General features: G+C 55.6%; 1 protein-coding gene across 1 annotated transcript in view; it reads right to left on the minus strand.

The window, feature by feature from the left end:
- LOC111151764 (integrin subunit alpha 3) overlaps positions 1-10,045 on the minus strand; it is a 28,766-nt gene extending 18,721 nt beyond the window's left edge. Inside the window, exons 1-3 of the mRNA XM_022509948.1 lie at positions 9,840-10,045; positions 1,782-1,909; positions 1,385-1,464 (exon numbers count right to left, since the gene is read on the minus strand). Coding sequence (XP_022365656.1) covers positions 1,385-1,464; positions 1,782-1,909; positions 9,840-10,045 — 414 coding nt within the window. The remainder of the gene's footprint in view (positions 1-1,384; positions 1,465-1,781; positions 1,910-9,839) is intronic.
- Positions 10,046-26,797: the final 16,752 nt, after the last annotated feature.

Raw genomic sequence — 26,797 nt, forward strand, 5'->3', positions numbered from 1 at the left:
CTGTGCCCTCTTAATGGATGGGCCACTGTTAAAATAATCATAGCAATGACACAAGTTAATAATAGCAACGAACGCCTACTGAGTGCTTCTTATATGGCAGACAGAAGTCTAAGCTCTTCACATACGAACTCCAGTAGGTCTCCCAACACACCCCTGCGAAGTAGGGATAATTTCCACCAACCCCCCCATTTTAGATAAGGGGCACAGAGAACTAAGTCTCTAAGATCCCACATCTAGAGAGACACAGAGAATCCTCAAACCAAGGCTGTCAGGCTCCCAAGTCTGAGCTCCTAAGCGCTAGGCTGCTCCTGCCTCTCTTGTAGCTTCTCCCCGTACACTGGAGGGGCTCGACAAACAGTTGAGGGACAAATCGATCAGAAAAGGGTGCTTGTAAAACAGCCAGGGGCCAGGGGAAACCCGGAACTGGGTCTGCTTGCTTTCTGTGTCTGCTCGTAGCCGTGAGCCCCCCCAGCAGCAGGCCGGAGTCACTGTCGAGCTGCTGGTGCTAGCCGAAGGGGGGCACACAGTAGGTGCTCACTGAACATCTGTGGAGCGGGTATGCTTGCAACTGAAGAAGGGCCTGGGATCTAGAACCACCCTCAACAGAGGCCTTCCATAACACAGTCCTAAAATAGCATCTCCGCGAACTGAGGCAAACCCGGGGCTTACGATGGTGTTCAAAGGTGACAAACTGTAACAGAGATGACTATGGGGGTGGCCATTGATTGGATGGGGGCACACTCTCTGGAGTGATGTCAATATCTCTTTAATGGGTGTCGGTTTCACAGGTGTTTCCTTGGTCAGACCTCCTTAAAACTTAAAAATCTTTATGTTTCACTGTCTGTAGATTTCACATCAATTTTTAAAAAATGAAAAAAAAAATTGCCTATCTGGGATTCAGAAATTGAGACCCCAGGGGCCAACACTGAAGAAGGCAGCCAGGAAGTGACAAGTGACAGCAGGGAGTGGCCCCCAAACCCCCAGGGGTGAGCTGGGGTCAGCAGGGCTGTGCCTCTTCCGCCCGCCAGCCTGTCAGGAAGGAGAGGGCCCAGGCCGCACTGCCCCAGGCTCTCTCTGCCCTTTCCTCCTCACAGTTCCCTCAGCTCGTTCCCACGCAGGGTGAGCACCCTGGGAGCGGGTGGGGGGGTAGTAAGCGGGTGATTCAGACAGGACCCAGGCCCTGCCAGGCCCTGGAAGCATGCCAGAAGTACAGATGGAGGAGGCACTCAGGACCGTGGAGACATCCAGCCACAGAAATGGACATCTGCAAGGTCCCAGCTCACTCACTGAAGACCCCTCTCCTGCCCTCTGATTCCCCCACCAGCTCCTGGGAGATGAAGGAGAGGACTGGCTTGGGGGGAGCTGACAGTGAAGGCCCACTTACCAAGACTCTGCCTGCAGGGCCCTGGCTGGCCACTGTCACCCCGAGCCACATGTCCTCAATAATGTGATGGTCAGGGTCACCTGTGGGCATGGGAGGGATCATGAGCCAGGGCGCCTGTCCTCCTGGTGCTCAGAGCCTCTAGAGGGTAGGAGTTGGTCTTCCTGGCCCTCCGCTCCTGCAGGCCACCCTCCCTATGCCCTTCTCCAACCCGCCATTAATCTCAACTCCACAGATGCCACGTGGTCCCATTTTCCTCTAGCGCTCCCTCCTCCCAGAGGGAAAAGAAGGGAGTGGAAACCGCCCAGTTAAGCTGGATAGCTCCTCCAGGTCACCCTCCATGCTACCCCCTCCACCGGACGCCTGCCCCAGTGCTGACCCCCCAGCGCCCTCCCCTCACTTTTCTCTGAGATGTCCATCCGCTCACAGTCGTCCTTGTCGGCAGTGAGCGGGCACAGGTACACGGCGCCGGTCCGGTTGGTGTAGCCATCAGGCAGGGCGAGGTCCCGGGGAGCACCAGCCAGAAGCCTGGGTGGGGAGGATCCAATGAGGTTGGCGGGCCTGGGCTCAGACTCCCCAAAGTGTGCTTTGAACAACTTTCTGTTCAACATGTTTGCTGAGCACCTGCTGTGTACCAGTGCCAGGCTGTATGCCGGGCTCTAGGGTCAGGAGATCAATCAATCCCGGCCCTGGTCCTCCAGAAGCGGCTAGCGCAGGAGAGGCAAGAAAACAGACATCTGCAGTCAGTGCCTCCAAGGAGGAAAGCAGAGCAGAAACCAGCCCAGAGGCAGCAGCATGCGGAGTAGTGCGGGAGGCTCACAGACAGGGGAACGGGACTGAGTCTGAGGAAGGCCAGGGCTCACCAGGAGAAAGGGAGGAAGGGCACAGTAGGCAAAGGTATGACCTGCACGAGGGCCAGGAAGCATGAACAAGCAGTGTGACTTAGGATCCGCACAGCCCTAAGTGTGGTGGGAGCCAGGAACATGGTGGGGGGCAGGGTGGGAAGGGGGTTTCAAGCAAGGCAGTGACATGATCAGATCTGGGTTTTGGAAGGGGTGCTTTGGCCTCTGAGGTAAAGGTAGACCGGAAGAAAGAATGACTGGGGGAATCCTGGCGCAGGTTTCAACTTCCGGTGGGGGGTGGGGGCTGCGGGAGAGGACTCAGGAGGCATCGGTCCTTCCTCTCTAAATTATATGAGGACTTGGGCCCAGGGGCTGGCACTGAAAGGCGACACTGGATGCAGGGAGTGTCCCTGAAAGCAGAGCCAGGTGAGCTGGGGTCAGCAAGGCCCCTAAGCAACCTGGGTGATGTCTATCCCTGCCCCCCGCCGCACGGCACTACCACCCCCTGGAGACAGGCATACAAGCTACGAGGGGATGGGCACCCGACACTTTGTGGACAATGGGGCCGCAGGGCTGAGTTCTTGGCAGGTGGGCCTGAGAGCGGGGATTGCCCCCAGCATGCCCAGGACCATCTTTGGGGACACCGACTGCAAGTTCCTAGAAGGGTGCTTAGGGCCCTGGTCACACATCCCATTGCAGACAGGTGGCTAGAGGACAGGAAGGCAGATCAGCCTGGAAGCAGTATCTCAGAAGATGGTCTTTGGCCCACCAGCATCAGAAATCCCTGGCCAGGGGTTCCTGGGTGGCTCAGCTGGTTAAGTGTCTGCCTTCAGCTCAGGTCATGATCCCAGGATCCTGGGATCGAGCTCCACATCGGGCCCCTTGCTCCACGGGAAGCCTGCTTCTCCCTCTCCCACTCCCCCTGCTTGTGTTCCCTCTCTTGCTGTCTCTCTCTCTTTCGGTCAAATAAATAAATCAAATCTTAAAAAAAGAAAGAAAGAAAGAAAGAAAGAAAGAAAGAAAGAAAGAAAGAAAGAAAGAAAGAAAGAAAGAAAGAAAAGGAAAGAAAGGAAAGAAAGAAAGGAAAGGAAAGAAAGAAAGGAAAGGAAAGAAAGAAAGAAAGGAAAGAAAGAAAGAAAGGAAAGAAAGAAAGAAAGAAAGGGAAGGAAAGAAAGGAAAGAAAGAAAGAAAGAAAGGAAAGGAAGGAAAGGGAAGGGAAGGGAAGGGAAGGGAAGGGAAGGGAAGGGAAGGAAGGGAAGGGAAGGGAAGGGAAGGGAAGGGAAGGAATCCCTGGCCGATTTGTTAAAAACTGGCAAACTCCTCAGCCTACGGAAGACCAGCAGAATTGAACCTGGAGGTGGAACCCCAGAACCAGCCTATTTAACAAATACTGTGCACCTCAGGTCAAGACGGCTCTACTCCCTTTGCTCCCTGATCATCACCTCCCTGTCTATAGCCTGTGGACATTCTGCCTGGATGGCCTCCCGGATCCCGACCGACACAGCCTTCTGGGTGGCAGGCACCTCCTAGGTACCCCTCTGTCTGGCCCCGGCACCACCATCATCCCGAGGCTCCCAGCTCAGAACTGGGCTCCGGGCTACCCGCCAGAGTCTGGAGGAGCACAGCAACATCCCCGCCCACAGCTCCTGCCTGGGACCCATGAGTGAGGGCAGCCGGGGAGTGGGCAGGGCTGGGCCTGGGCATGCTGGGACCTGGGGTGCCTCCGCCCACTGGCTGTCAGGAATGCACTGCCTGAGGGTGCTGGGAAGGGGGTGGGACCTCTGCCTGCACCTCACTTCTCCACTCCAACCTCAGCTGAGAAGTGTCCCTGGGGGCAGGGGTGCAGCTTCTCCAAGCAGAGCAGCGCTAGGAGGGGCGGGCAGGAGGGCTGGCAGGGCGCCAGGGTGGCAGCCTGGGCCCAATTAGTCACCCTTTGTCTGGCCTGGACAGGGTGCCTGGTGAGTCCACTGCCTGACCACCCAGGTCCCCCCGCCCCCTAGTGACTGCCAGGTGAGAGAGGGAGGCAAAAGCCCGAGGGAAAGGAAACGTCTCAGCCTGTGGGAAAAGAATCGAAGGGCCTGGTTCTTCCTCGGGAGGAACGTTTCTTTTCCCTCTCTGAGCTATGAGTGCTTCTTCTGTGAAATGGGGACCGCGGCTGTCCCACCAACTTCCAGGGTTGTTGAGGGGAACAAACGGGTCCATGCTTCAGAAGGGCTTTTGGACTATGACGTCATGGCCACTGTGAGCACTTAGTCCGACTTCTGGGGGCATCAGGGACTGGACTTCCGTCACCCCCAGGTGTTCCTCCAAGCACGCAGGAGCTTTTGCCTCACCTGGTTAGGGAGTCTGGAACAGAGGGCAAAGAGCAGACTGGCTGTTTAGAGGGAGCTGAGGATGGGACCTAGGAGTCCTCCCATGATGGCAGAATCACTGGGCGGGGGGGAGGGCACTGGCTACGATGAACTTGAAGGGGTAGATCCAGGCCTCAGGGGGCAAGGTGTCCCTTGGGAGCCCAGGCTGCATTCCAGGGTGGGACACGCAGTGGAAGTGTTGCTGTCCCCCAGTGTCAGGCTGGGTGGCAGGGGAGACCAAGCTGTGGAGACATGGGGTGGCCGGGGAGCAGGGTAACCATGACTTCCCAGCTCTGTTCATCTCAGAGGTAGTGGGCTGAGGGACCCTTCCTCTTAGCCTCCTGGGGTACCGTGCAGGGAAAGCCAGCCATGAGTAGCATTTGGGACTGAAATCAATCCGTTTGCCGTCCATACTCACTCAGCCGTCACCCTGCCCCAGCCTTGTGCCCACTGATGGGCGGTGGGGCAGGGCGGGTGCCCTAAATTCCAGCCCCACATCTCAGGCCCCTCCCTCCCCAGAGATTCCATGGGGAGCCCCCCTCTAACCCCCCTGGGGTATTTTTAGCTCCTACTTGGCCTGCTCAGAGGCCCTTTAAGGCCCTCTGGCTCCCAGCCCAGGATCCAATGGGTCCCCAGCCAGGGGACTGGGAGTTGGATGGGGGAAGGCCTGTGCAGAGGGTCAGGTCCAGATCCCTCAAGCCACAGCCAGGTGTGAGAGAGGTCTTCCTGGTGCAGAAATGAAATGGAAAATAGAATGCAAACACGCCCCTCTGCTGCCTGCTTTTGGGGCTGCTCCAGAGCAGTGGGTCCAAAAGCTGACCCCTCCCAGATCACCAGTGAGTCCAACTCCAGGCAGCTGTCAGAAGGGAGGCCAGCAGGATGCTCTGCCCAGCTCTTAGGCACAGAAGAAAGGAGATCTGACTTTCCCTCTCCTGGAGCTGGGCTGGGCCCCTCCGGGACTGGGGGGATGGATGAAATGACCTCTCAAGGGCTTTCTGACAGCTCCTCAGCCTCGTCTTTGGCTCCAGCCAGACAGCCCCTCCTGGCCTCTGGGGAGCCCTTGAACTCCAAGTTCCATAAAAGCACTTCCTCACCCCCCCACCCCCGTTCCATCATTCTTCCTGGGGTGGGGGGGTGGGGGAGGGTTCAAAGCTAATGCAATGGCCAAGCCGAAAACAGCAGAAGAGGAGGAGGCTGGGGAATGGGGCCCAGGAGCATTCAAGGCACCAGGCTGGCTCACCCCAAAGAGAAGAAGGCTCCTTGGGGGGCACTGGGGTGGGGTGATGCTCAGAGAAACCGCCTGTACGATTCAGGGAGGCACCTCGGAAGCTTCTGGTTAACCTGGAGGGTAACAGGGGCCAGCAGAGAGACCACAGGCCCCCGCGCCGCACTGCTCAGGGTTCCCTGCCCCCTTGGGTGGGTGGCACCGGGCGCCGCTTCAGCACTGAGACCAGGGGTGCAGGTGCAGGCAGCCCTCAGATGCTGGGTCCCAGCTCTGTGCCCAAAGTGCCGCCCGAATTAGCCATCTCCCTAGAGGCTGCTCCTGTGGCAGCTGAACAACAGCCCTCTCCGTCCTCCCCTACGTCGCCTTGACGCTGCCCACCCAGCCCCCTCTCCCTCCTGGTGACTCAGCCCAAGAACCAGAGCAACAGGCTGGAGGAAGCGAGAGAATGAGAGAGGACAGGAGAAAGAGGCCTTGGCCCCAAACAAGGCTGTTTTTCTCATTTCTTCTCTCTCTTGCTGGCTCCTTAGTATCTTCTCCCTTTTTGATCCCCTGCGGTGTGTGTGTGTGGGGGGGGTTCTCCCTGTTATCTATTCTCCATCCCTCCAGCTGCAACAGACATCTTCCTCCATAGCTTAGCTCGGGGCAACCCCCTTTCATTTTTTTCTCTACAAAGTCAGGCTTCCCCTGCCTCCTGCCCCATTTAAAGCTCCTTGTCCTGGGCGGGTCGCTGGAGAGAGCCCAAGGAACAAGGCGCTCCTGCAGTCACAACTGTTCTGCCCATCTCCTCCAACACGAGCCTTGGAGGCTGCCAGGTGCCTGCCCTGCCCAGGGAAACATGTTTTAGGAGAGCACGGCAGGTAAGCCCGGTTCCTGCCTACCTCAGATATGACCTCATCAGCCAGAGGCACAGCCACGCCCGCCCCAGGATCCGTAGACACCCTCAAGTTCATGCAAGCGCAAAGGGGAGAGCGAGCTCCAGAAGTATCTTTGTAGTCTACAAGGTCACGCTGGACCAGGACAACTGGATTCCCAGGAGGGAACCACAGAGTAGGTACTGGGGGCCAGGGGGCAGAGACCAGCTCCCAGAGGAATGGTCGCTCTGCTTCCCCAGGGCCCGTCACACATCCTACCCAGAAGCCTGAAGCACCTTGGTCCTTGGCCCTCTTCCTCACCCGCACTTCCGGCGACAGGGAAGCCGGGGCCTGGGTTGGGGTGAACTCCGATGTGGGAGTTCCCTAACTCGGGTCCAGAGATAAAGACGATGGGAACGAGATAAAGACCTGGGGTTTTAACCGTTTCTGGAATAAGGCCTTCTTTGAAAACAGGATGAGAACCGTGCTCTTCCCTTCCCCCTACCCCCGAAGGACGCACAGATGCAGGATTTTCCGTGTATTGGCAGGAACCTCCCCACCACCCAAACCTCCTGCAGACCTTCTATGAACCGAGGCTAAGAGTTTGTTCAGGACCAGGAGACCTCCCCCCTTTTCCAAAAGGGCTCGTAGGCTAACAGAATATAATACCTGACTGGTTGGTTCCCCGAAGCTGTGTGCTCGGACAGCTGTTCACATCTGGCTACACAGCTGGCTGCAGCTTAGCCCAGCTGGCCCTCCCAAAGGGCCAAGGGGCAGAATTCAGCGAGAGGAGGAGATGAGCCAAGATAGAGAACCACAGGGAGAGACACACTACTCGAGAGAATGGCCCAGAACTTGATCTAGAATTACCTGCCTCTCCACAGTTCATTAGTTTTAGAACCTTCTGGGCTTTCAGCAGGCCTAATGTGATCTCTAGCTGCCCAGGAAGAACAGTAAAGCTCCTCTGCTCAGCCATCTAGGGTGAGACCCATGGGTACAAGGGCCTGGCTTGGGCATGAGAGCCCTGAGCTGCTCCCCAGAGACACAGGCACATGCAAAGTGATGTACACACACTGTCTCACTACAGCCCCACTGGCACCTCATGAAGAAGGCATGTTGTCCTCCCCTCACCCTTGACAGGTGGGGACATTAAGATTTAGGTATTAGCGACAGATCCAAGACTGGAAACTGGCAGGGGGACTTAGGGGCCTCTTCTCCCTCCCCAGCATCTGCTTGCCTCTTAATAGGCCAACAGAGGCAGGAAGGAGGACATAGATCCAGGTCCAACCTCTCTTTGGAGAAAACTGGCCCGGAGAAGGGAAATATCTTGCTCAAGGTCACATAGCGGGTAGGGGGTTGGATGTGGGGTTTACAGAGGCCATTATCTACTCCAGATTTTCATTATTCACTCTCGTTTTTCCCACCTTCTTTTTCCACTGTGTTGTCTTATATCATGCAGATTCAGTATTGAAGTCTAAAAAAATCTGGGGCACCTGGGTGGCTCAGTCAGTTAAGCAGCTGCCTTCAGCTCACATCACGATCTCAAGGCCCTTGCATCCAGTCCCGCATCCGGCTCCCTGTTCGGTGGGGAGCCTGCTTCTCCCCTCTGCCCCTCCCCCTGCTCATGCACACTTGTTCTCTCTCTCAAATAAATAAATGAAATCTTTAAAAAAAAAAAAAAAAGGAATTCTAAAAATATTTTTCTGGGCTGGGGCAGAAAGAGTGCCAAACAGAAACTCGGGCTGATAGCCACTTTCAGGGTCTCCTAAAGATGAAGGGCTGGTCAAGGGCAGCCCACATTTGCTGGTGCTGTGCTGGGAAGGGTGTGGTGGCCTTAGCCTCTGCAAAAGCGAGATGGAGGCCAGGCAGGTAGGTAGACTGGGCCAGGGCTGGGCCAGCAGGGCAGAGGCCAAGACTGAGGCAGAGTTTGGACTTTGGATATTCCAAGCTTCCTCAAGTTTCTGCAGGCCCCAGCCAGAGCTGGGAAAGCTTTCAATACACCTTGTAGGAAACCCCGTCCTCTTGCTCATGGAGCTAGACACCAGGTAGGGGTAGATGTCTGATAGGTTCCCCGGCCCAAAGAGGTAGGTGGGACCTGCCTCACCTGTCCCAACTCCTTCCCTTCTGCCGTAGCCTCCCCTCTCCCAGCTGCCTTTTTTCCCCAGCTGCCAACCTCAGCATCTGCACCCAGGGCAGAGAAACTTCTAAAACCTAGACTTGCCCTCTAGGCAGGAGTGTGGCAGTGGCGGGGGGGGGGGGGGGGGGGGGGGGGGGGGGGGGGGGGGGGGGGTAATAGGAAACACAAACAGCTGGATGCAATCTCCTTCCCTCCTCTCCCCTATGGGTAGCTGTTCCCCCTCCTTCTCCTTACAGCTGTCGGGGAAGGCGAACAGAAGAGAAAAACACCATTTCCCTCTTCAAACCAAAACAAACACACTCGGGGTTGAAGATTCAACATGAATCTGTGGAATGCAGGGAAGACGTCTGGTGGGAGGGCGTCCCTGTGGGGGGTGGGGGGGGCAGGAGTGCTTAGCAGGAGTTGGGACAGCTCCCTCTACCTCCCCATCTTCAAGGGGTCAGAGGAAGCTCCTGGACAGTTCCAAAGGCCCAGACTCGCCCATCACCTCACCCTGCACCCACCAAGCACCAAGCTCCCAGCTCCAGACTGCAAGGCCCTCCAGTCTGGATCCGCAGAGGGTGTGGCTGGCAAGGCCCTGGCGCTTAAACATACGGGGCCACAGGTTCTTCCCGGTTAAGGGGGAAGAGGGATCCACTAGGTGTTTACCTTGCAGTTTTCCCCAGGTCCCAGCCCTGGAGAGAAGTATTCCTACATTAGGTACGTGGTCGACGGCGTGGGAGGAGGCTCAGGAAACGGGGATCCCAGTTCTACTTTCAAGACAGCTTTACAGGGCTGAGGGGCTGAGTTTAGACAGGTTCTGGCTGGGTCAGCACTTGCCAGGGATTGCGGACCCCATCCCACACCCAATCCCTCTGCTTCCCGCCAGACCTGGGTAGGGAAGGCCTGCCCAGGTTTCCCCCCACCCCGCTTAATACCCGTTCACTAGAGCCCGCGCCTCGCGGGCCTGGAAGCCGGGCTGCGACTCGGCTCTGGATCCACCCGCACTCCTGCACACACACTCTCTCCCCCCGCCCAACGCCCCTCACCACCCCCCACCAACCTCAACTTACAGGTAGCGCTGCTGCCGCTCCGTCTGCCGGTGGAGGGCGACCGAGTAGCCGAAGAGGCTGCCCGGGTTCTTGGCCTCCTTCACCACCAGGAATCGGGTGTCCAGGTTGAAGGCGGAGGCGACGCGGCCGCCGGCGGCCACCATCAAGGCGAGCGCACAGAGCATCCGGCGCGGGACGCAGGCGGAGCGGCGGGGGCCGGGGGCCATGGCTGCGGGGGCGGGGGCCGGGGCGAGAGCGCGTGAGGGCGTGCAGCTGGGAGTGAGGACCTGTTCACCTGCTCCCCTCGCCACCGGAGAGCACTCGGGCGGGCTGCGTAGCTGAGCCCCGCAGCGCTGAGAAGTTTCTGGCCCCCAGCCCCGGTCAGTTTCACGTCCGCTCAGGGTCTGCACTCTCAGACTCCTCTTCGAGGTTCGCGGGTCTACTCTCCCGCCTGCCCGGCCGGCGGGTCACCGGCTCCCCCGTCCCCGGAGCACTGCCCCCAGCTCGTCCCGGCCGCGCCCCCTTGGCCGCACTGTAGCCTTCGATCCCGGCTCGGCGGCGGATCTGGGAACGCAGACCCGTCGACCGCAAGAGAGACGGGAGGGAGCGGTCCCCTCCGCGCGCGCCCCGCCTCCCCACGCCCAAGCCCGCACCTCCCCACCTTGCGCGCCCAGCCGGGGCTCCGCTTTCCTTCCGGGGAAAGAGAAAAGGTCCCGGCTCCGCTACCGCCTCTTAAAGGGGCAGCACCGCCCCTCCCTCCTCATCCTCCCTAACCAGGCTCCGCCCTCTCCCCCAAACACCTGTCGGGAGCCCCCAAAGGCTTGGATTTCCCCTCTCCGCCCCTTGCTTCTCCTAGGGAGCGTCACCTCCCGGGCAAGATGGATTGGACGGGCGGGGCCAGGGGGTGGGATTTGTCCCGCTGCTTTGCTCCCGCGGCTACCGCTGCTGGAAAGGCCTTTCCTGGCGCGGCCACCTCTGCGGGCCCGCTGGAGAGACCCGGCGTTGGCGCATCTGGGAGGCGACATTCGCGCGCCTCTGGGTGGAAAGCCGGCTTCGCCTCCGCAGCGCTGTGAGTCCCTGAGAGGCTGTTGGCGGTTTCTGGACGTTCTTCCTCGCACCCAGGCCCTTCGCTGTCCTTGTCGAGATGTGTTTCTCTTGCCCGCCCGTCCCTACCCACCCTGATCCGGGCTGGATACTGTCCCTCCGCAAAGCCAGACGGATATTCAGCAGTCGTACTAACCAAGCATTGCTAATTGTGATGAGCCGCAAGACAGCGCTTCCCCACAAAAGGCTCCGCCTTCTGGTATCCCTTATAAACCATTCGGGGTGGAAATGAGCCCCTTCTCCTTAGAATGCATTGTGTGGCCCGGGAGCGGGGCCTAGACTCTAACCCTGTCTCGTCCACTCCTGCCTTCAGGGCCCAGCCCAGCAGAGGTCTCCTCCTCCTACCCAGGCTCAGCCTGAGTGTTGCCAGCCTCCCTAGGTGTGTAGTGGGTGGCCCCAGGTGGAGGTAGGTGGGCGGGACCCAAAGCTCTAGTCATCCTCAGAAGAAACTAACCGAAAGGGAACTTCAAGAGGAAACTATGTACTTTCTTGAATCGAACTCATATTTCTCATACCGCAGGACAGAGACTCACTTCCCCTGCACATTCTTTTCACCAGGCTGAAGGAACTTTGTTTGGTCCAGAAGGTCAGCCTTCAGCCCTCACTCTCTTGCAGTTTGATTTAGAGTCCCTGTCTCTGAGAGTTTATAATAATAAAAAGAAAACTACTGTGTAGGAAGTGCTCAGAAAAAAAAAGAAAGTGCTCACTCAGCAGAAACTATGCTAAGTGCCTTACAGAGATTATTAGATTCAATCTTCACTACAATCTTTGAGGGTTATCTGCTTTATGATGAGAAACCCGAGGTTCAGAGAGGTTAAGCAACTTGGTGAAGACCACACAGCTTGGATTTTAGTTCTGGATTATCTGACCTTGGAGTACTTCTTGACCCCTTATACTAATCATTATCATTGGTATGATACTCAGGGCAGGTCTAGGTTTGGGGGAACCTGAAGCTTGTACCATTTGGCACCTCCCTAAGGAAGGGAAGAAGGACTCGGAGTACAAAATTATGTTAACACCCTGGACAGGAACTTGAACGTTATAGTTTATGAATCATTTCACGTGCAGACTCCTATATCATCCTCCTATCCTCCCTATGAGGTCAGGATTATCATCCTCATTTAACTTAGGAGGAAACCCAAGGTTTCCAATGTCCAAGTTCAGATGGCTCACGGGGGTGAGAGTGAGGGAGGGGGCAGAACTAGGACTGGAAGCTACTCACCACGGCTGCATCTGTAAGAGACAAGTCCCAGACAGATGTTGGTCACACAACCAGATGCTTTAGAGCAAAAGCAACTACAACAACAGTGTTCTCTAAGGTTCCCAAGCTGTGACTCCCAGAGTCACCCAGCCTCTCCCCATGGTCTGCCTTGTGGCCCATGGCCTGCAGGGGTTAGAAGACATCTGGGCATAAGGAACAGAAAGCTGACCTGGGTGGAGGTTGACCAGTTACCTTGTTCTCCTTTGGGCTGGCTGCTGGGTCACAGCTGCCTTATTCCTGGAGAAGAGAAGATGTTTGGGGCCAGGAGGGCGGGGGCCAGGGCAGACGCTCTGTGTGGGCAAGGAGTCCCACCTGAAACAGCTTTGAGAATCCTGTGATGACAGATGGGCTCTATGCCAGGCGTTATCTCTTTGGCCATCCCAAACAGGAATGACCAGTATGTCCGATCCCAGGGCTGGGAGCAGGAAAGGGATGAGGGATGGTTTTTCCATTCCAGGGGAGTATCCTGAGGGAATGTGGGAGTGGGAGCAGGACTGCCTGGGAGCGGGGGAGGGCTCGAGCGAAGGAATGTGGGGGAGCGTCAGGGAGATCTGGGGGAGACGGAGCGGGGATGGAGGGAGATGTGGACACTGGAAGGGTCTCTGAGCTGGAGAGAGGCAGAACGAGAAGCCTCAAGTTCATGACGATGGTCTGAAGTCCCCTGGTTCCAGTGACATACCATCCACAGCCTGATCTCAAACCTCAGTTGAGTTTGTCATGGCAGCTCTTCTCCGTGGAAAAGGGCCCACCTAGAAAGGTAGACAGAGAGAAACAAGGGCACATGAATAACATGCGTGAGAAGGAATCAGAGTCCTTTTCTTGATGTTTAACTGCTGACGCTTATAAGCCCCACCCCTCCCCCTGTGCCCTACACCTGCACAAACTGATAACAAAGCCCATGGGGGGGGGGCATGTTCCCTTCTTTGGTGGCCACGGGGGATTTGAACCCCTTTCCCGCACAAATGTTCACCTTGATCTCAGTCCCTAACCGCAATGAGGCTTTCTCCTCTCCTTGCTCTCTCAAGCCATTTCAGACCTTGCTCAACAGGCCAGCCCTGTTCTCCCCCAGAGACCCCGATTATGTAAATAATAAACTCTCTAATACCCTCTTGGCCTGTGTGTGACGTCATCAGTCTTGACATCAAGCAAAACCTTGGGTGGGGTCTGTCTGCTTCTGCCAGGGACGGTGAAAACAGGTCAACTATGGGTTCTGCCGTGGAGGAAGGGAAGCTTCTTGGAGGAGGAGTATCTGGACAAGGGAGAAGGGAAGGACTAGTAGGACAGAACCTCGGGAGAGAAGAAAGAAGAAGAGTTATTGGGGTCTGGATTGGGGTGAAGTTTTCTGAGTCACAATGATGACAACATTGAGATTCTTTTTTTTAAATATTTTATTTATTTATTTGAGAGAGAGAGAAAGAGCACAAGAGGGGAGAAGGTCAGAGGGAGAAGCAGACTCCTCATGGAGCTGGGAGTCCAATGCAGGGCTCCATCCCAGGACTCCAGGATCATGACCTGAGCCGAACGCAGTCGCTTAACCAACTGAGCCACCCAGGTGCCCCAATGTCAAGATTCTATCAAGGTGACTCAGTTTATTCAACGCTTGCTAGGTTTGTGTTAGCCTTCCTCTGGGGGACCCACCCCCCATATCGCTGTCTCAGAGCCCCAGACCACTCCGCTTGCTAGCTCCCTCCTCACAGGAAGCTCTGAGTGCAGACAAATTGTGCATGGGCGGCTGGAGGAGAGAGAGATGGAGCAGAATTAAGGCGCCTTGTGAGTTGAGAATGGGCTCTCTTCAGCCCTCTCACCCTGGGCAAGTTACTCTCTTCCTCGATTTCCCCATCTGCACCATGAAAGGGCTGGAGGAAATATCTCCTTATTCCCCAGCCGGCAGCCCATGTATCCCAAGGCTCCTAAGATTTGTGGAACTAAGTGGACCAAATCTTTGCTGTTGAATTAAGACTCTGGTCTCTATCTGTGATCTGAGTTGAAAATGCAAATTACTGAGGAGGGAAGGAGGAGCAATGAAGCATGAATGGGTTTATCAGATTTCCTTTCTCCTGCGACCTAGATACATTCAGGCAGATGCCCCATCCCTGCCTTGGAATCTGCCAGCCTCAAACAGTCACTGACACGCCCCTGTGTACTGGCCCAGAGCTGGGAGCCCCAGGCGTGTCAAAGATAAAGCAGGGCATCTTCGGGGGAGGCCAAGCTTTCATCTGGACCCCACATTTGGGGAGCTCTCAAATGTAAACAGTCTAAACCTTTACCACTTTGTATTTTAGGGCTGCTGCTTGGGGGGCAATGGTCGGGGGGTAGAGGGGGCGACCCGCAGTCACTCTCGAATCTTCCAGCCCTTACAATGACTTCTAGTCTGGGCTTGTCCTGTGATTATAGACTCACAGGTCTGTGGGAAAATAGAACTGGGGCCCAGAAGTCGCTCACGACGTGGTCGTTGTGTCACCGTTTACGGCAGCTGTGTTTCCAGAAGCCATGACAGTCCCTTGGATACAGGAGATCTTCAATCACTGCATGTCCAGCCGAATTCAACCAGCCACGTGTTCTTTATGGCCTTAAAACAGAGAACCCAGGAGAGGTGAGTGGAAGGCCAGTTCTGTCTCATAAATATCCTCTTGTCCCTGTCCCCTCCCCAAGCCTGGGATCCTGTTAGGACAAATGTCTTGGCTCAGTGGGTTGAAAAGGAAAGTCAGAATTCTGAGGCATGAATCGCTGTGCCCACTGACTCACTTCCTCCTCCCCACCCACTCCGGACCCAGCTGGGCCCTGAGGAACAGGTTGGAGCCTCCTCCCTGCCCTTGCTCCTCCTCCCAGCACCCCACCCCCTTAGGGCCTCACTGTGGACCTCACCCCTGCGGTGGAAGGCTGCAGCGGGACAGGGAGGCCAGATACCCCTGATTTGCAATCTGCTTGCAGGTTTCCATGAGCTAAGGAGCAGACTACAGGGCAGTGAGGGTGTGGGCAAGGAAGGGTGCGGGGTTGGGGGAGCAGAGGCCCTGCTCTCAGGCTCCCCACTCTGATGTGCGAGGCAGGGCACCCTCTGGAGCTTGATCTGGGAAGTAGCAGAAATTCCCCTTTTTATTAAGGGCCCTCTCCTTTCCTGCCAGGATCACAGAAATTCTCACCATTAGGCAACCTCCCTGTAGCCTAAGGCCTTGTCTCCTGAAGGTTCCTACGAAAAGGCGGGGAGCTCTACCTGGCAGGGCAGCACGTGGGCTCCCTGGCGGAGACCGGCAGGATATTACAGCATCGCCCACAGAAACCAGGGCCCCGGGGGAGAAATGATTCAGGCAGCATGAAGGTAGGGGGAGGGGGTGAAAAGACCAGAGCTGGGACAAAGAATAACTTCATGGATGTGGGAGGGGCAGGCAGGGGTTCCAGACAGACCCCTGGCACTGCCCTCCCTGGTTAAGGGTTGGCATGATAGGGTAATGAGGAAGGGATTTCACTTTCCTGCAAAACAACACCCAGAGTCCCGGCTTTTTCCCTCGGCAGTTCCCCTTCCCCACCTTGTCCTGGGATCCTCTGAAGAAAAGAGTCATTGGGTTTGGTTGGTTTTGAATACGGTCAGGTTAGGAGAGCCTCTGAGCCAGGTACATCAAGACCACTCATTCCTTCAGTGGCAGAACTGCTCTGGGCAACGTCCTGATGGTAGCTGGGAGGCTCGATCGCTGAGCCAGATGGACGGAACGCAGGGCTACAGCCTAGGGGAGGATGAGCAGGTGCACACAAGGGCACGGACCCTGGGAGATGCCATGGACCAGGCAGCGGGGCAGCGATCACAAGGACAGAGGCTGGAAGGGACATGCTCAGGAAAGGCTTCAGCGTGCCGACCTTGGAACGGAAGGGAACGGATGGGTTCCCACCTGGCAGTGAGCTGAGAGCCTTTGTGGGTTCCAAAGATCCATCTGGGGCTGATGCAGGGAGGGACCTGAGGAAGGGTGAGGACCTGCCCTATTGCAGAGATGGACATGGACCTGAGAGATGCTTGGGTGAGGTGGGGGCAGGAGATGGTGCAGGGGACTCGAGGAGAAGTCAGTGGCAGGGATGGTTCGTGAGTCTGCAGGACGTCTAAGAACTCCTAGGTGGAGGCACAGATCGTCCCAGCCATCTGCCAGGGACCCCAGGACAGGGGTGGAGAGAGGATGGACCCCAGAGTAGTGCACTCCAAACCTAGCAGCAGAGGGAAGTTCTTAGGGGCCTTTCCCCAGAAGCACTAGCCTCAGCCTGGACCTGACCAGGGCCACGGCAGTCTGGCTCCTAGTGGTCAGGCCAGGGTCACAGCAGGGTCTCTGGATATGGTTCCTGGGGCACCATCTCCCTCAGACCCTTGCCACCCGCACCCGGGACTCCAGGCCCTCCAGCTCTGTCCTTTGCTCTGTCTAGCCCCCTTGTTGTTCTCGCTTTCTTGGTGGCCCCATTTACAACCCCAGGGGCCTGCACTTCATTCATTCCATGCCTTCTCTACTCTCTACTCCCGTAGACAGCTTTAGGCTTCAGAACACTGTACCCCCTCGCTCACTGCCAGGGTGCCAGGCAGGGGGACCCGCTGCCCCTGTGAGCATTGGCCTCTAACTCACTTTTGGTCTCCTCTGAGCCTCAGTTTCTTTGCAAAGGGTGATGATCATGCCCAACTCTGGGGACAGCTGGGAGACTGAGTGAGAGCGTATCTGGAGAACATGGGGCATGGGGCCAGACACTAGACCTTTCCCCTCTCTTCCCTGAAATAATCCTTACCTGGCTCAGAGGCTCTCCTACCCTGACCCTATTCAAAACCAACCTTGGAGGCACCTGGGTGGCTCAGTCAGTTAAGCATCTGCTTTTGGCTCAAGTCGTGATCTCGGGGTCCCGGGATCGAGCACCTAGTTGGGCTCCCTGCTCAGCAGGGAGTCTGCTTTTCCCTCTGCTGCCCTCCCCTGCGCCCACTCATGCACCTGTTCTCGCTCTCTCAAATAACTAAATAAAATCTTAAAAAGCAAAAAGACAAAAACAAACAAACAAAAAACCCAAAACCTTGGACAGCTTGCAGAATCAAGCCTCAAACACCAGCTGCTCAGCTCAGCCTGGGGCTTGAGGTCCTCCAAGACCACTGCTTACCTTTGGTCCTTGCCCTCCACACTCCCGTTCTTTCCCCATGGCCTCAGCCTGTGGGGCGTGGGGTAGGGGAAGATCTTCACCCCTCAAATTCTGCTCACCCCTTTCTCAAGAGCTTTGTCCAGGGTGTTCCCTCCACCTGCAACCAGCACCAACCGCAGTGCCTTTCTGCCCACTGACAGCTCCCCTTCTGTCAAAGCCAACTGAGGTCTACCGTCTTCCAGGCTCCCTGGGCCTCCACAGATGTTTTCTGCTCCAGGATAACCCTGTTTTTCCCTCAGATAGAGTGCTTGTCACGTTGGGCCATTGTGTCATTTATTAGCTTGGGCAAAATTGCTTAAGCTCTCTGTGACTCAGTCTCTCCACCACACACTGGAGTGAACAGCCGCGCGCTAACCGTGCAGTCATTGTGGAGAGTAATTAGGAATTGCGCAGCACTTGAACATAGTGAATAGGTCAATAAATGCTATTTTTTCTTAAAGATTTATTTATTTATTTATTTGACAGAGATCACAAGTAGGCAGAGAGGCAGGCGGGTTGGGGGGAGCAGGCTCCCTGCTGAGCAGAGAGTCCCACATGGGGCTCGATTCCAGGACCCTGAGATCACGACCTGAGCCGAAGGCAGAGGCCCAATCCACTGAGCCACCCAGGTGCCCCAATAAATGCTATTTTTTTATTAAGATGGTGAAGGGGGTGACAGTGGCTCTCTGTCTCCCAACAGCCCTGACTCCAGGGAAAGCAAGGAAAAGCAAGCGCAGACCCTCTCTCCACCTTGCCCATAGCTCCTGCTACAGTGCTCTGCTTGGAGTGGAAGTCAATGATACGCATCAAACTGAATCTTCTCTGGTCCATCAAACAACTCATAGTGCTTCTTATGGGTTCCTCTTGGCTCCATTCCTGTGGGACATGGACATTTTTATGTCCAGGAAGTGAACCCCTGAGAGCTAGTGGAGGTATCAGCACGCAGGGAACCCCATCACAACACCCCCACCCCCGAGGAGCCTGGTTGGCCTTCCCCAGGGCTCCCAGGGTGGGACAGGGATGGGGAGACAGTGGAGAGTGAGCATCCTGGAAGATTTCTTGGAGGAGGAAAATGGAGAGAACTGGGCTAAGAAAAGGGATAGCCGTTTTCACTGGGAGTCTCACAGGGCTAAGCCCTATATGATCTTTATTCTTCATGACAAGCCTGTGACCTCAGTCCTATTATCCCCTTTTCCAGAAGAAAACAAAGGCCCAGACTGGCAAAGTGACATGTGCAAGATCACAGCACCGGTTGAGGGGAGCAAGATTCTAATCCTGATCTGCTGGGCTCTGAGGGGAGGGCTCAGCTGAGAGGCAGTCCAAGCTGAGAATGGTGGGAGAATTCCAGCCTTGGGCCAGCTGCCCACGCATCCAGGGAGGCGGTAGGCGGGGCGGAAACAGCCACCAGAAGCCAGGGGCACGCGGCAAACAAGGGTGCCAGGAAATGACCCGGACCCGGGGTCCTTCCTCCCGGCCCGCCCTGTGCCCCTGGCCAACGGCTGCCTCCCATTCCTGGTGCTCTCTGTAAGAGAACAGAGAAAGCTGGGCCAGAGGCCAGGGATGGCCAAGAGGGTCTTGAAACCCCGGAGGGGAGCCCTACCAGACCTTAGCCACCATCACACCCCCACCCCCTGCTGCCACCGGGTCCCAGGAGGAGACACAGAACAGGATCCTCGAGGTCTTGTGTTGTCTGCCTCGGCGGGAGCTCAGACTGGGGCGGGGCGCAAATAAGGCGCTCAGAGAGGTGTGTGTTGAAAGGAAGGACGGCAAGTGTGGCGTCAAAACCATCAGGATGGAGGTGAAGAGACTTGGTCCTGACCCAGTTCCTGCCCCGCCCCCCACCCCTGCCTCGTGGCCCTGGACGAGTCTCAGAACCTCCCTATCCATCAGATCAAGTCGTTATCCTGGAATGCCCATCACAGCTTGGGTCCCTTCCAACTCTGACAGTGCAGGTCTATTAATTCTTCGACTCGCGCACGAACTTGTTATTTCAGCGAAATACATAGTACAGCTCAGTAAGTATATTTGGGAACTAATGAAGTGGTGAGCAGAGCGGCGGTAATAAGCAAAGGCTGTTGCGGGGGGGCGGTGATTTGTTAAAAGCAAGGTGGCCTGGGTTCAAATTCTCCCTCCATCACCTGCTGACTGAGTAACCTCGGGCAAGTCCCTTACTCCTGTTGAACTGCAACTTCCTTATCTGTAAGAGGGAGATAATAGGAGTATATACTCCATGGGGTTATTGTAAAAATTAAATGAGATAATGTGAATAAAGGAAAATGGTACATAGCAGGTGCCCGGCAAATGTTAGCTATATTATTCCTTAGAGATGTGTGAATTTCAGCAGGCAAAGATGGTGGCGTGTGTATGGGCAGGGCTTATGGTGGGGTGAGGGGGACGCATGGGAACAGTGTGTCCTTAGATACAGAGGCAGGAAAACCCAGTAGGAGTCTAAAGAGTAGCAAGAGGCCAGTCCAGACAAGGTGGAAAGAGTTAATTGGAGAGCAGATGGTGAAGCGCTTTGGTCAGGCTAGGAAACTTGGATCTGACCTTGTAGATTGGCGTTTCCTAACTGATGCTCCCCCAGAGTTCCATGAACTGCTACTGGATGTTTTATAAACATAGGTAGGGGAGGTAGGGGAGGTGTGGGGGGAGCTTGGGTGGCTCAGTTGGTTAAGCGCCTTCCTTGGGCTCAGGTCATGATCTCAGGGTCCTGGGATCAGGCGGCATCAGGCTCCTGGCTCCTCTCTCTCTCTCTCCCTCCCCGTTTTTGTGTACTCTCTCCCCTTCTCTCTCCAGCTCTCACTGTCTCTCAAATAAATAAATAAAATCTTTAAAAATATATATATACAAGGGGGAATGGCGGAGAGGACTAGATGTCCACATGCGAAAGAATGAAGCTGGACCCCTACTTCAGATCACAGACAAAAATGAACTCAAAAAGGATCAAAGATCTAAATGCAAGAACTAAACCTATGAAACTAGGTTTTCTCCAAAGAAAACACAGGGGTAAGTCTTTGTCATCTTGGATTTGGGAATGGATTCTGATGCGAGGACCCTGAAACCACAAGTAACAAAAGAAAATATAGGGAAACCCGGTGCCAGGTGTGAATGTTTTCATCCCTGGCCTTGACATTCATATGTTAAAAAGCTAATCCCCCACGTGGTGATATTAGGAGGTGGGGTCTTTGGGAGGTGATTAGGTTAAGAGCCTAGAGCTTCACGGATTGGGATTAGTACCCTATTTTGTCATCTAAGATTTTATTTTCTTTATTTTTGTGAGAGAAGGAGAGCAAGTGAGCATGAGTGTGGGGGCAGGGGCAGAGGGAGAAGCAGGCTCCCCACTGAACAGAGAGCCTGATGAGGGACTCGATCCCAGGACCCTGGGATCCTGACCTCAGCGGGAGGCAGCCAGTTAAGCCACTGAGCCACCCAGGTGCCTGATTAGTGCCCTTGTAAAAGAGGCTCCACAGAGCCCTAGCCTCATGTGAGAATATAGGGAGAAATCTGTCCCTGCAAGGGGACCCTCACCCCACCGTGCTCACACCCTGAGCTTCCCCTTCCACCTCCAGAACTTGGAGCCGCAAATGTCCGTTATTTACAATCTTCCCAGTCCATGGTATTTTGTCACAGCAGCCAGAAGGGACTAAGGCACTGTGCCTCACACTTTAAAACCTCAAAGTTGGGGCGCCTGGGTGGTTCAGTGGGTTAATCCTCTGCCTTCAGCTCAGGTCATGATCTTAGGGTCCTGGGATGGAGCCCCATATGTGGCTCTCTGCTCAGCAGGGAGCCTGCTCCCCCCCCTCTCTCTCTGCCTGCCTCTCTGCTTACTCGTAATCTCTATCTGTCAAATAAATAAATAAAAATCTTTTAAAAAAATAAAATAAAACCTCAAAGTCCTTCAAAGGACACCTCTTGAAAGCAAAAAGATAATCCCTAGGATGGAATAAAATAGTTCTAGATCATGTATCTGATAAGAGATCAGTATTAGAATACACAAGGGACACTTACGAGTCAATAGTAAAGGACGAGTAATTCAGCTGAAACAGGGGCAAAGGCTTTGAATAGATATTTCTCCAAACAAGGCATAGAGAGAGACAACAAGCCTAGAAGAAGATGCTAGTCGTTAGGGAAATGCAAGTCAGAGCCACAAGGAGACACCACGTCATGCTCACGAGAATGGGTACAGCCAAAGAGTTAGGTAAGTTTCAGTAAAGACGCCGAGAATCCGGAGCCGTCGTGCACTGTCGGTGGGGATGTTAAATGATACAATTGCCTCAAAACACAGTCTGGCATTTTCTCAAAGAGTTAAATATAGAGTGACCTTTTGGTCCAGCAATTCCACTCCCTGGCGTACACCCAGGAGAAACGAACACACACGTTTCCGCAAAAGCTTGTACACGGGTGTTCATAGCAGTGTTGTTCATAATAGCCCCAAAGTAAAACTCACCCAAATGTCCATCAACTGATGAATGGACAAGCAAAATGTGTCATGTCCACACACCAGACTGTTATGTGGCCACAAAGAGGAATGAAATGATACACATTCCAGTATGGTCGAACCTTGGAGACATCTTGCTGAGCAAAAGAAGCTAGGCACGAAAGGCTATATATAGCATGATTCCATTTATATGAAATGTCCAGAATTGGCAAATAGGGAGACACAGAGCCCATTAGTAGCTGCCTAGGGTCCAGGGGGAGGGTTGGGAGTGCAGGCTGGGGACGAGGCTAAAGGGCATGTATGAGGTTTCTTTTTGGGGTAAAGAAAACGTTCCAAAAGTAATTGCAGTGAGGGTTGCTTGACTGTCAATATTCTAAAAACCGCTGAACTGTACACTTTGACAGAGTTGTATGGCATGTGAATTGTATCTCAATAAAGCTGTAAAAAGGAAAATATAAGGCAGGGTGCGAAGCTATCGTCATGTTTACTTAGGAAATTCTGGGTCTGGGAGGAGAGTTTTTGCTTGGGGAAAGCTTTGAGCCGACATGCGTTGGCAAACTTGGGAGTGTCTTTGAGTTTGCAGCATTTCCCAAGAGGATGACCGTAGTTTACCATGGAACCGTTTTCAGAGGAACTTCTCTTTGCTTTTTCCAAAACACGTTTCACAGAACACAGTTTGGGAAGTCTGGCCACAAGGAATGGGGAGCCATTGAAGGTTCACGCAGTGGGAGAGGGTCTGGCTAGAGCTGGGCTTTGAGGGAGAACGGGCGGCGGTAGGGAGAATGGAAGGAGAAAGGACAGCTTAGGGACTTGGTGCCAGAGAGATGGTTTAAAAGCATCCAAATAGACTTTTCTCTAAAGAAGATACACAAATGGCCAATAAGCACTTAGGAAGATGTTTAACATTATTAATCATCAGGGAAATGTAAATCAAAACCGCAGTGAGATACCACTTCACACCTGCTGAATGTGCAGGCAGGGGGCAGGGGTCTGAACGTGACCTTGGTTGTATGTGTGTGGGGGGGGTGGTTGTGGAGCCACCCTGCCTCACCTCTCTTTGGCTCCTGGAAAGGGTGCTTCCCTCCTCCCTGGGTTCCCCCACCCAAGCCCTAGGAATTCCCAGACCCTCCCTGACCCAGACAGGAGCTCCCCACCACCCTGGCGCTTCCGGAGAGGATGCTGGGGGCTCTCATTCATCCTGGCTGTGTTTATGTCCCTTTTCCTGGAAGTGGGCTGGGCATCAGCCTTGGCAAGGCTGGAGGGGGTTGGGAGAGACCTAGATCTGGAGACCTAGAGGAGCTGGGGCGGTGGGGGGGCAATAGAGGGTAGGAGCAGGTTGACCTGATCAGAACATGGTTGGAGCAGGATCTGGTCCGGTCCCAGAGTACCTTATTTCCTGCATAGTCCCCCTCCTCCAGGCCATGAGAAGCACACCCAGAGCTCAGGGCTGCGAGAACATGGGGGAACCTGGCTTCTAAGACTTGAAAGCTTCAGTCGTAATGGTTAACATGTATTGCATACTTAGCGTATACTCTATCCCATGCTAAGTTCCCCGCATCTGCTCCTTAAAACAATCCCATGAAGCAGGTACTATTATTACCCCCATTTTACAGATGAGGAAACTGAGCTCTAGAGCATTGCAGTAATTTGCCTGATGTTACACAATGAGACAGCAGCCAAGGCAGTCTCACGAAATGAGGTTTGATAGCGAGCTCTAGACAAGGGAGCAACACTGGAAAAGCCCACGCAGCTGCCTTCTTCCCAGCCGCGACCCCAGCGTTCCTGTCCCATGGTCCAGTCCCGGGCAGCCCCGCATCTACAGCCTCTCCTGGATCCCTGGGAATGTAGGCAGGGAGCACCCCGAGACCACTGTTGCCATCCCCCTGTGGCAGGTAAACTCCCAGCTGCCTAGTGAGGGTGCTGTCCAGAGATGTCCTCCAAAAGACATCCTCATTTTCTCAATCTGACTCTGCAGGAAAGTGGAGAGGTCCCCCTGCGTGTCCCCCTCCAGGCTCCTGGTGGGGCAGGGGAGGGGACTCCCAAGGAGTTCCAGGACATCTGCCCAGAGATCAGCCCTTCCAGCCAGGGTGACAACGGGCAAACAGCTCTCCAGAAAGGGGCACAATAGAGCAGCGTGAGGACCAAAGTTTATTTCCCAAAGTCCAGACAGGGTTTATTTCCATCCCAATACCAAGTCAAGGGCTCCCAGAAAGGCAGCAGCTAGATTTCAGAAAGAACGCCCATCAGCAAAGGATTCTGCACCCAAGAGAGAAGGCTTGGGATCTCCCAGCTGGAGCAGACTCTGTCCAGCCCAGAGGCAGGGGGATGGCTGAAGTGGTCCTACTGTGGGTAGCGAAGAAGATAGGGATCCTGTCTGTGACCGGACCTGTTGAGGGCCCAGCTGATTCTTTTTTTTTTTTTTTTAAGGTTTCATTTATTTATTTATTTGACAGACAGAGATCACAAGTAGGCAGAGAGGCAGGCAGAGAGACAGGAGGAAGCAGGCTCCCTGCTGAGCAGAGAGCCTGATGCTGGGCTCGATCCAAGGACACTGGGATCATGACCCGAGCGGAAGGCAGAGGCTTTAACCACTGAGCCAGCCAGGCGCCCCCCAGCTGATTCTTGATGCTGATCCCAGCTCAGAGGCAGAGGGATGCACAAGGCGGCGGCCTCCTGCTCCTGCGAGCCTAGTGGGGTTGCAGTCAAGAGTCGGCTGTGTGTGGAGGGGAGCGGGCAGCATTCACTCCCCAAATATTTACGGACAGAGTTCCTAGTGCTGGGCCCGGAGCCAAGACTCTCGGGTCAGGCCCTGGCTGCATCCATTACTCTTGTCTCACACGGGCCAGCAGACTCTGGACACGGGGTGGGAGGGAAGCTGGAGGAGGCAGGAGCCTGGCTCACCCCACGTGGGGGATGGGACACATAGAAGAACGGTAGCGGCTGCCCAGAGATCCCTCCCACAGCCCACCCTCCCAGCAGGAATCTGGCTGCCGCCCAGAAGCCTCAGGCCTGCTCTCAGAGGAGCCACTGGGAAACTGCGGGCAGGAAGGGGGCCTCCCAGGCTCCCAGGATGGGGGTGGGAGCCATCTCTCTGGTCTCCCTGGTTCATATTATCCAGGCCCCCAGGAGCCAGGGCTCCCCCCGGGCCAGGCTGGAGCAGATAAGCTGCTGCTTGCCTTCCATCCTGGGCTGGAGGCTGTCCCTCCAGGCAGAGCTGACGGGAAAAGATAATCAAGGAGCTGGACAGAAGGGGGGTTGGCGCTGCCCTGGGCCGATGGGCAGCCACCTCCCAGAGTACGGTCACATCACCCACGACAGCCCCTGGACACAAGCCCAGAACCACCTGCCAGTGTGGGGCGGGCCCCAGGAAAGTGAAGACCCAGGTCGTGGGCAGTGGACAGGGGCCGGCCCTGTGCAGCTCCCCACCTCTGGGCCAGGATGAAGGGCTGCCCTGCCCCACTCCTAGGGTCCTTCTAGACCCTTCTCCCTACTCCCCCTTCACCTCCATCACCCTACTTCCACCCTCTTATCCTGGTTCCCTCTGTGTCTCAGGTCTCCCCAGTCCTCATCTCTCATCTCTCTGCACAGACAGGCTAGGACGGGAACCCAAGTGCAGCCCACCCAAAAGGCTTGCGGGGAGGAGCGGGGCTGGGCCAGGAAAAGTGGTTGCGGATTTTCCCAAAGTGTGGAGAGCCTAGACCCCTGGCCTTCTCTGTGTCTGCTTGTCCCTGCTCGTGCCTGGGAGGTTTGGGGCAACAGCACAGGAACAAACAGCATCTCTACCCCTCACGGTCTGCTTTAAGTAGCTAAGACTGAACTTTGACCAAGTCTCTCCTGACCAAGTAAACACCTGCTCCCCTTTCCCACAAACACCCCAACCCCCGAAGACAATGGGAGGAGCTGCCACCTGCCCCAGGGGGAGCCCCCATCTGTTCATGATCAGTGCTGGGAGGGACGCCAGGTCCCCCGGGGTCCGGCTCACCAATAAAGGACAAGCCCTCTGGCTCACCATGGCCTTTCCTTGCCCAGACCTGGGCTTCCCTGGCTGGGACTGGTCAGGGGAATAGGCCAGTCCTTGTACACCTTTGGGGGTTCCCGGCCAGGGCAGCAAGAGCAGGTCTGCCCTAGACTTGGGGTGTTTGGTGGGAAATGTGGCTGTCCCAGCAGCTGTGAGCACTCCTTCCCAGCACGCAGGTTCCCTCTTCTCTCTTCCCTTTCCCCTCAACATCTGGAAGGTGCTCTGGCTTCTCCCAGGCTCCAGGGCCCCCCTCTCTTAAGAAGTCCTCCAGGTGGAGCCGACTCCTCCCCGGCTGACTCAGAAAGTGCTGGTGAGCCCAGGCTCTGGGCCAGCCTGGAGGAGCCCCGGCCCCAGCTGCACAGATGTCCACAAGTTATGTGGGGAGACAGAAGGAGCAGGTGTCCCACTCAGGTGGGGGGCTGGTGTGCTCTACTTTTTGGGAGGTTGGGGGATGGGGATGAGACTAGGGAAAGCCTCTCTGATGAAGGCATCTAGGAGGACTTGCTGGAGAAGGTGGTGTTTGGAGATGGGCCTTGATGAGGAGGGTCCTATCCCTTTTGGGGGCTCCATCCAGCCCTGTGCCCCCTCACCTCCATGCTGAACTAGAGCCTCCCTGACCACAGGAGCAGAGCCTGCTCCCTGTCTTCCTGCCAACTCACCCAGGGTGCCGCCTCTTCCCTACAGCCCCCCCACCTCCCAAGGACCCCCACTCCCACGGCTTCCCAGCTGGGCACTTTGGGCCTGGGATGGAGCCTCATTTGTGCAACAGAGGTAGTGAGACATCGCCTCTGCTGGTTTTCCTGCTGATCAGCTGGGGTCCTGCTGGCGATGGTTCCCTGCAGGCAAGATCTCCTCCAAGGTGCCTCCCCACAGATAAGACCCTGGAGGGAAGCAGCATAAACAAGGGCTGCAGAGGACTGGGAGCTCAGAGTTCTTCCACCCAAAGACTTGGAGGGCGGGTTCGGAGGGGCGGTCTCTCCTTCACGCTTCCCAGTGTCACTGAGGTGAATCTCAGTGGCCTCCTCCAG

The sequence above is a fragment of the Enhydra lutris genome, unplaced genomic scaffold (assembly GCF_002288905.1).
Source record: "Enhydra lutris kenyoni isolate GAN:26980312 unplaced genomic scaffold, ASM228890v2 scaffoldscaffold26, whole genome shotgun sequence".
Classification (NCBI taxonomy): Eukaryota; Metazoa; Chordata; class Mammalia; order Carnivora; family Mustelidae; genus Enhydra; species Enhydra lutris.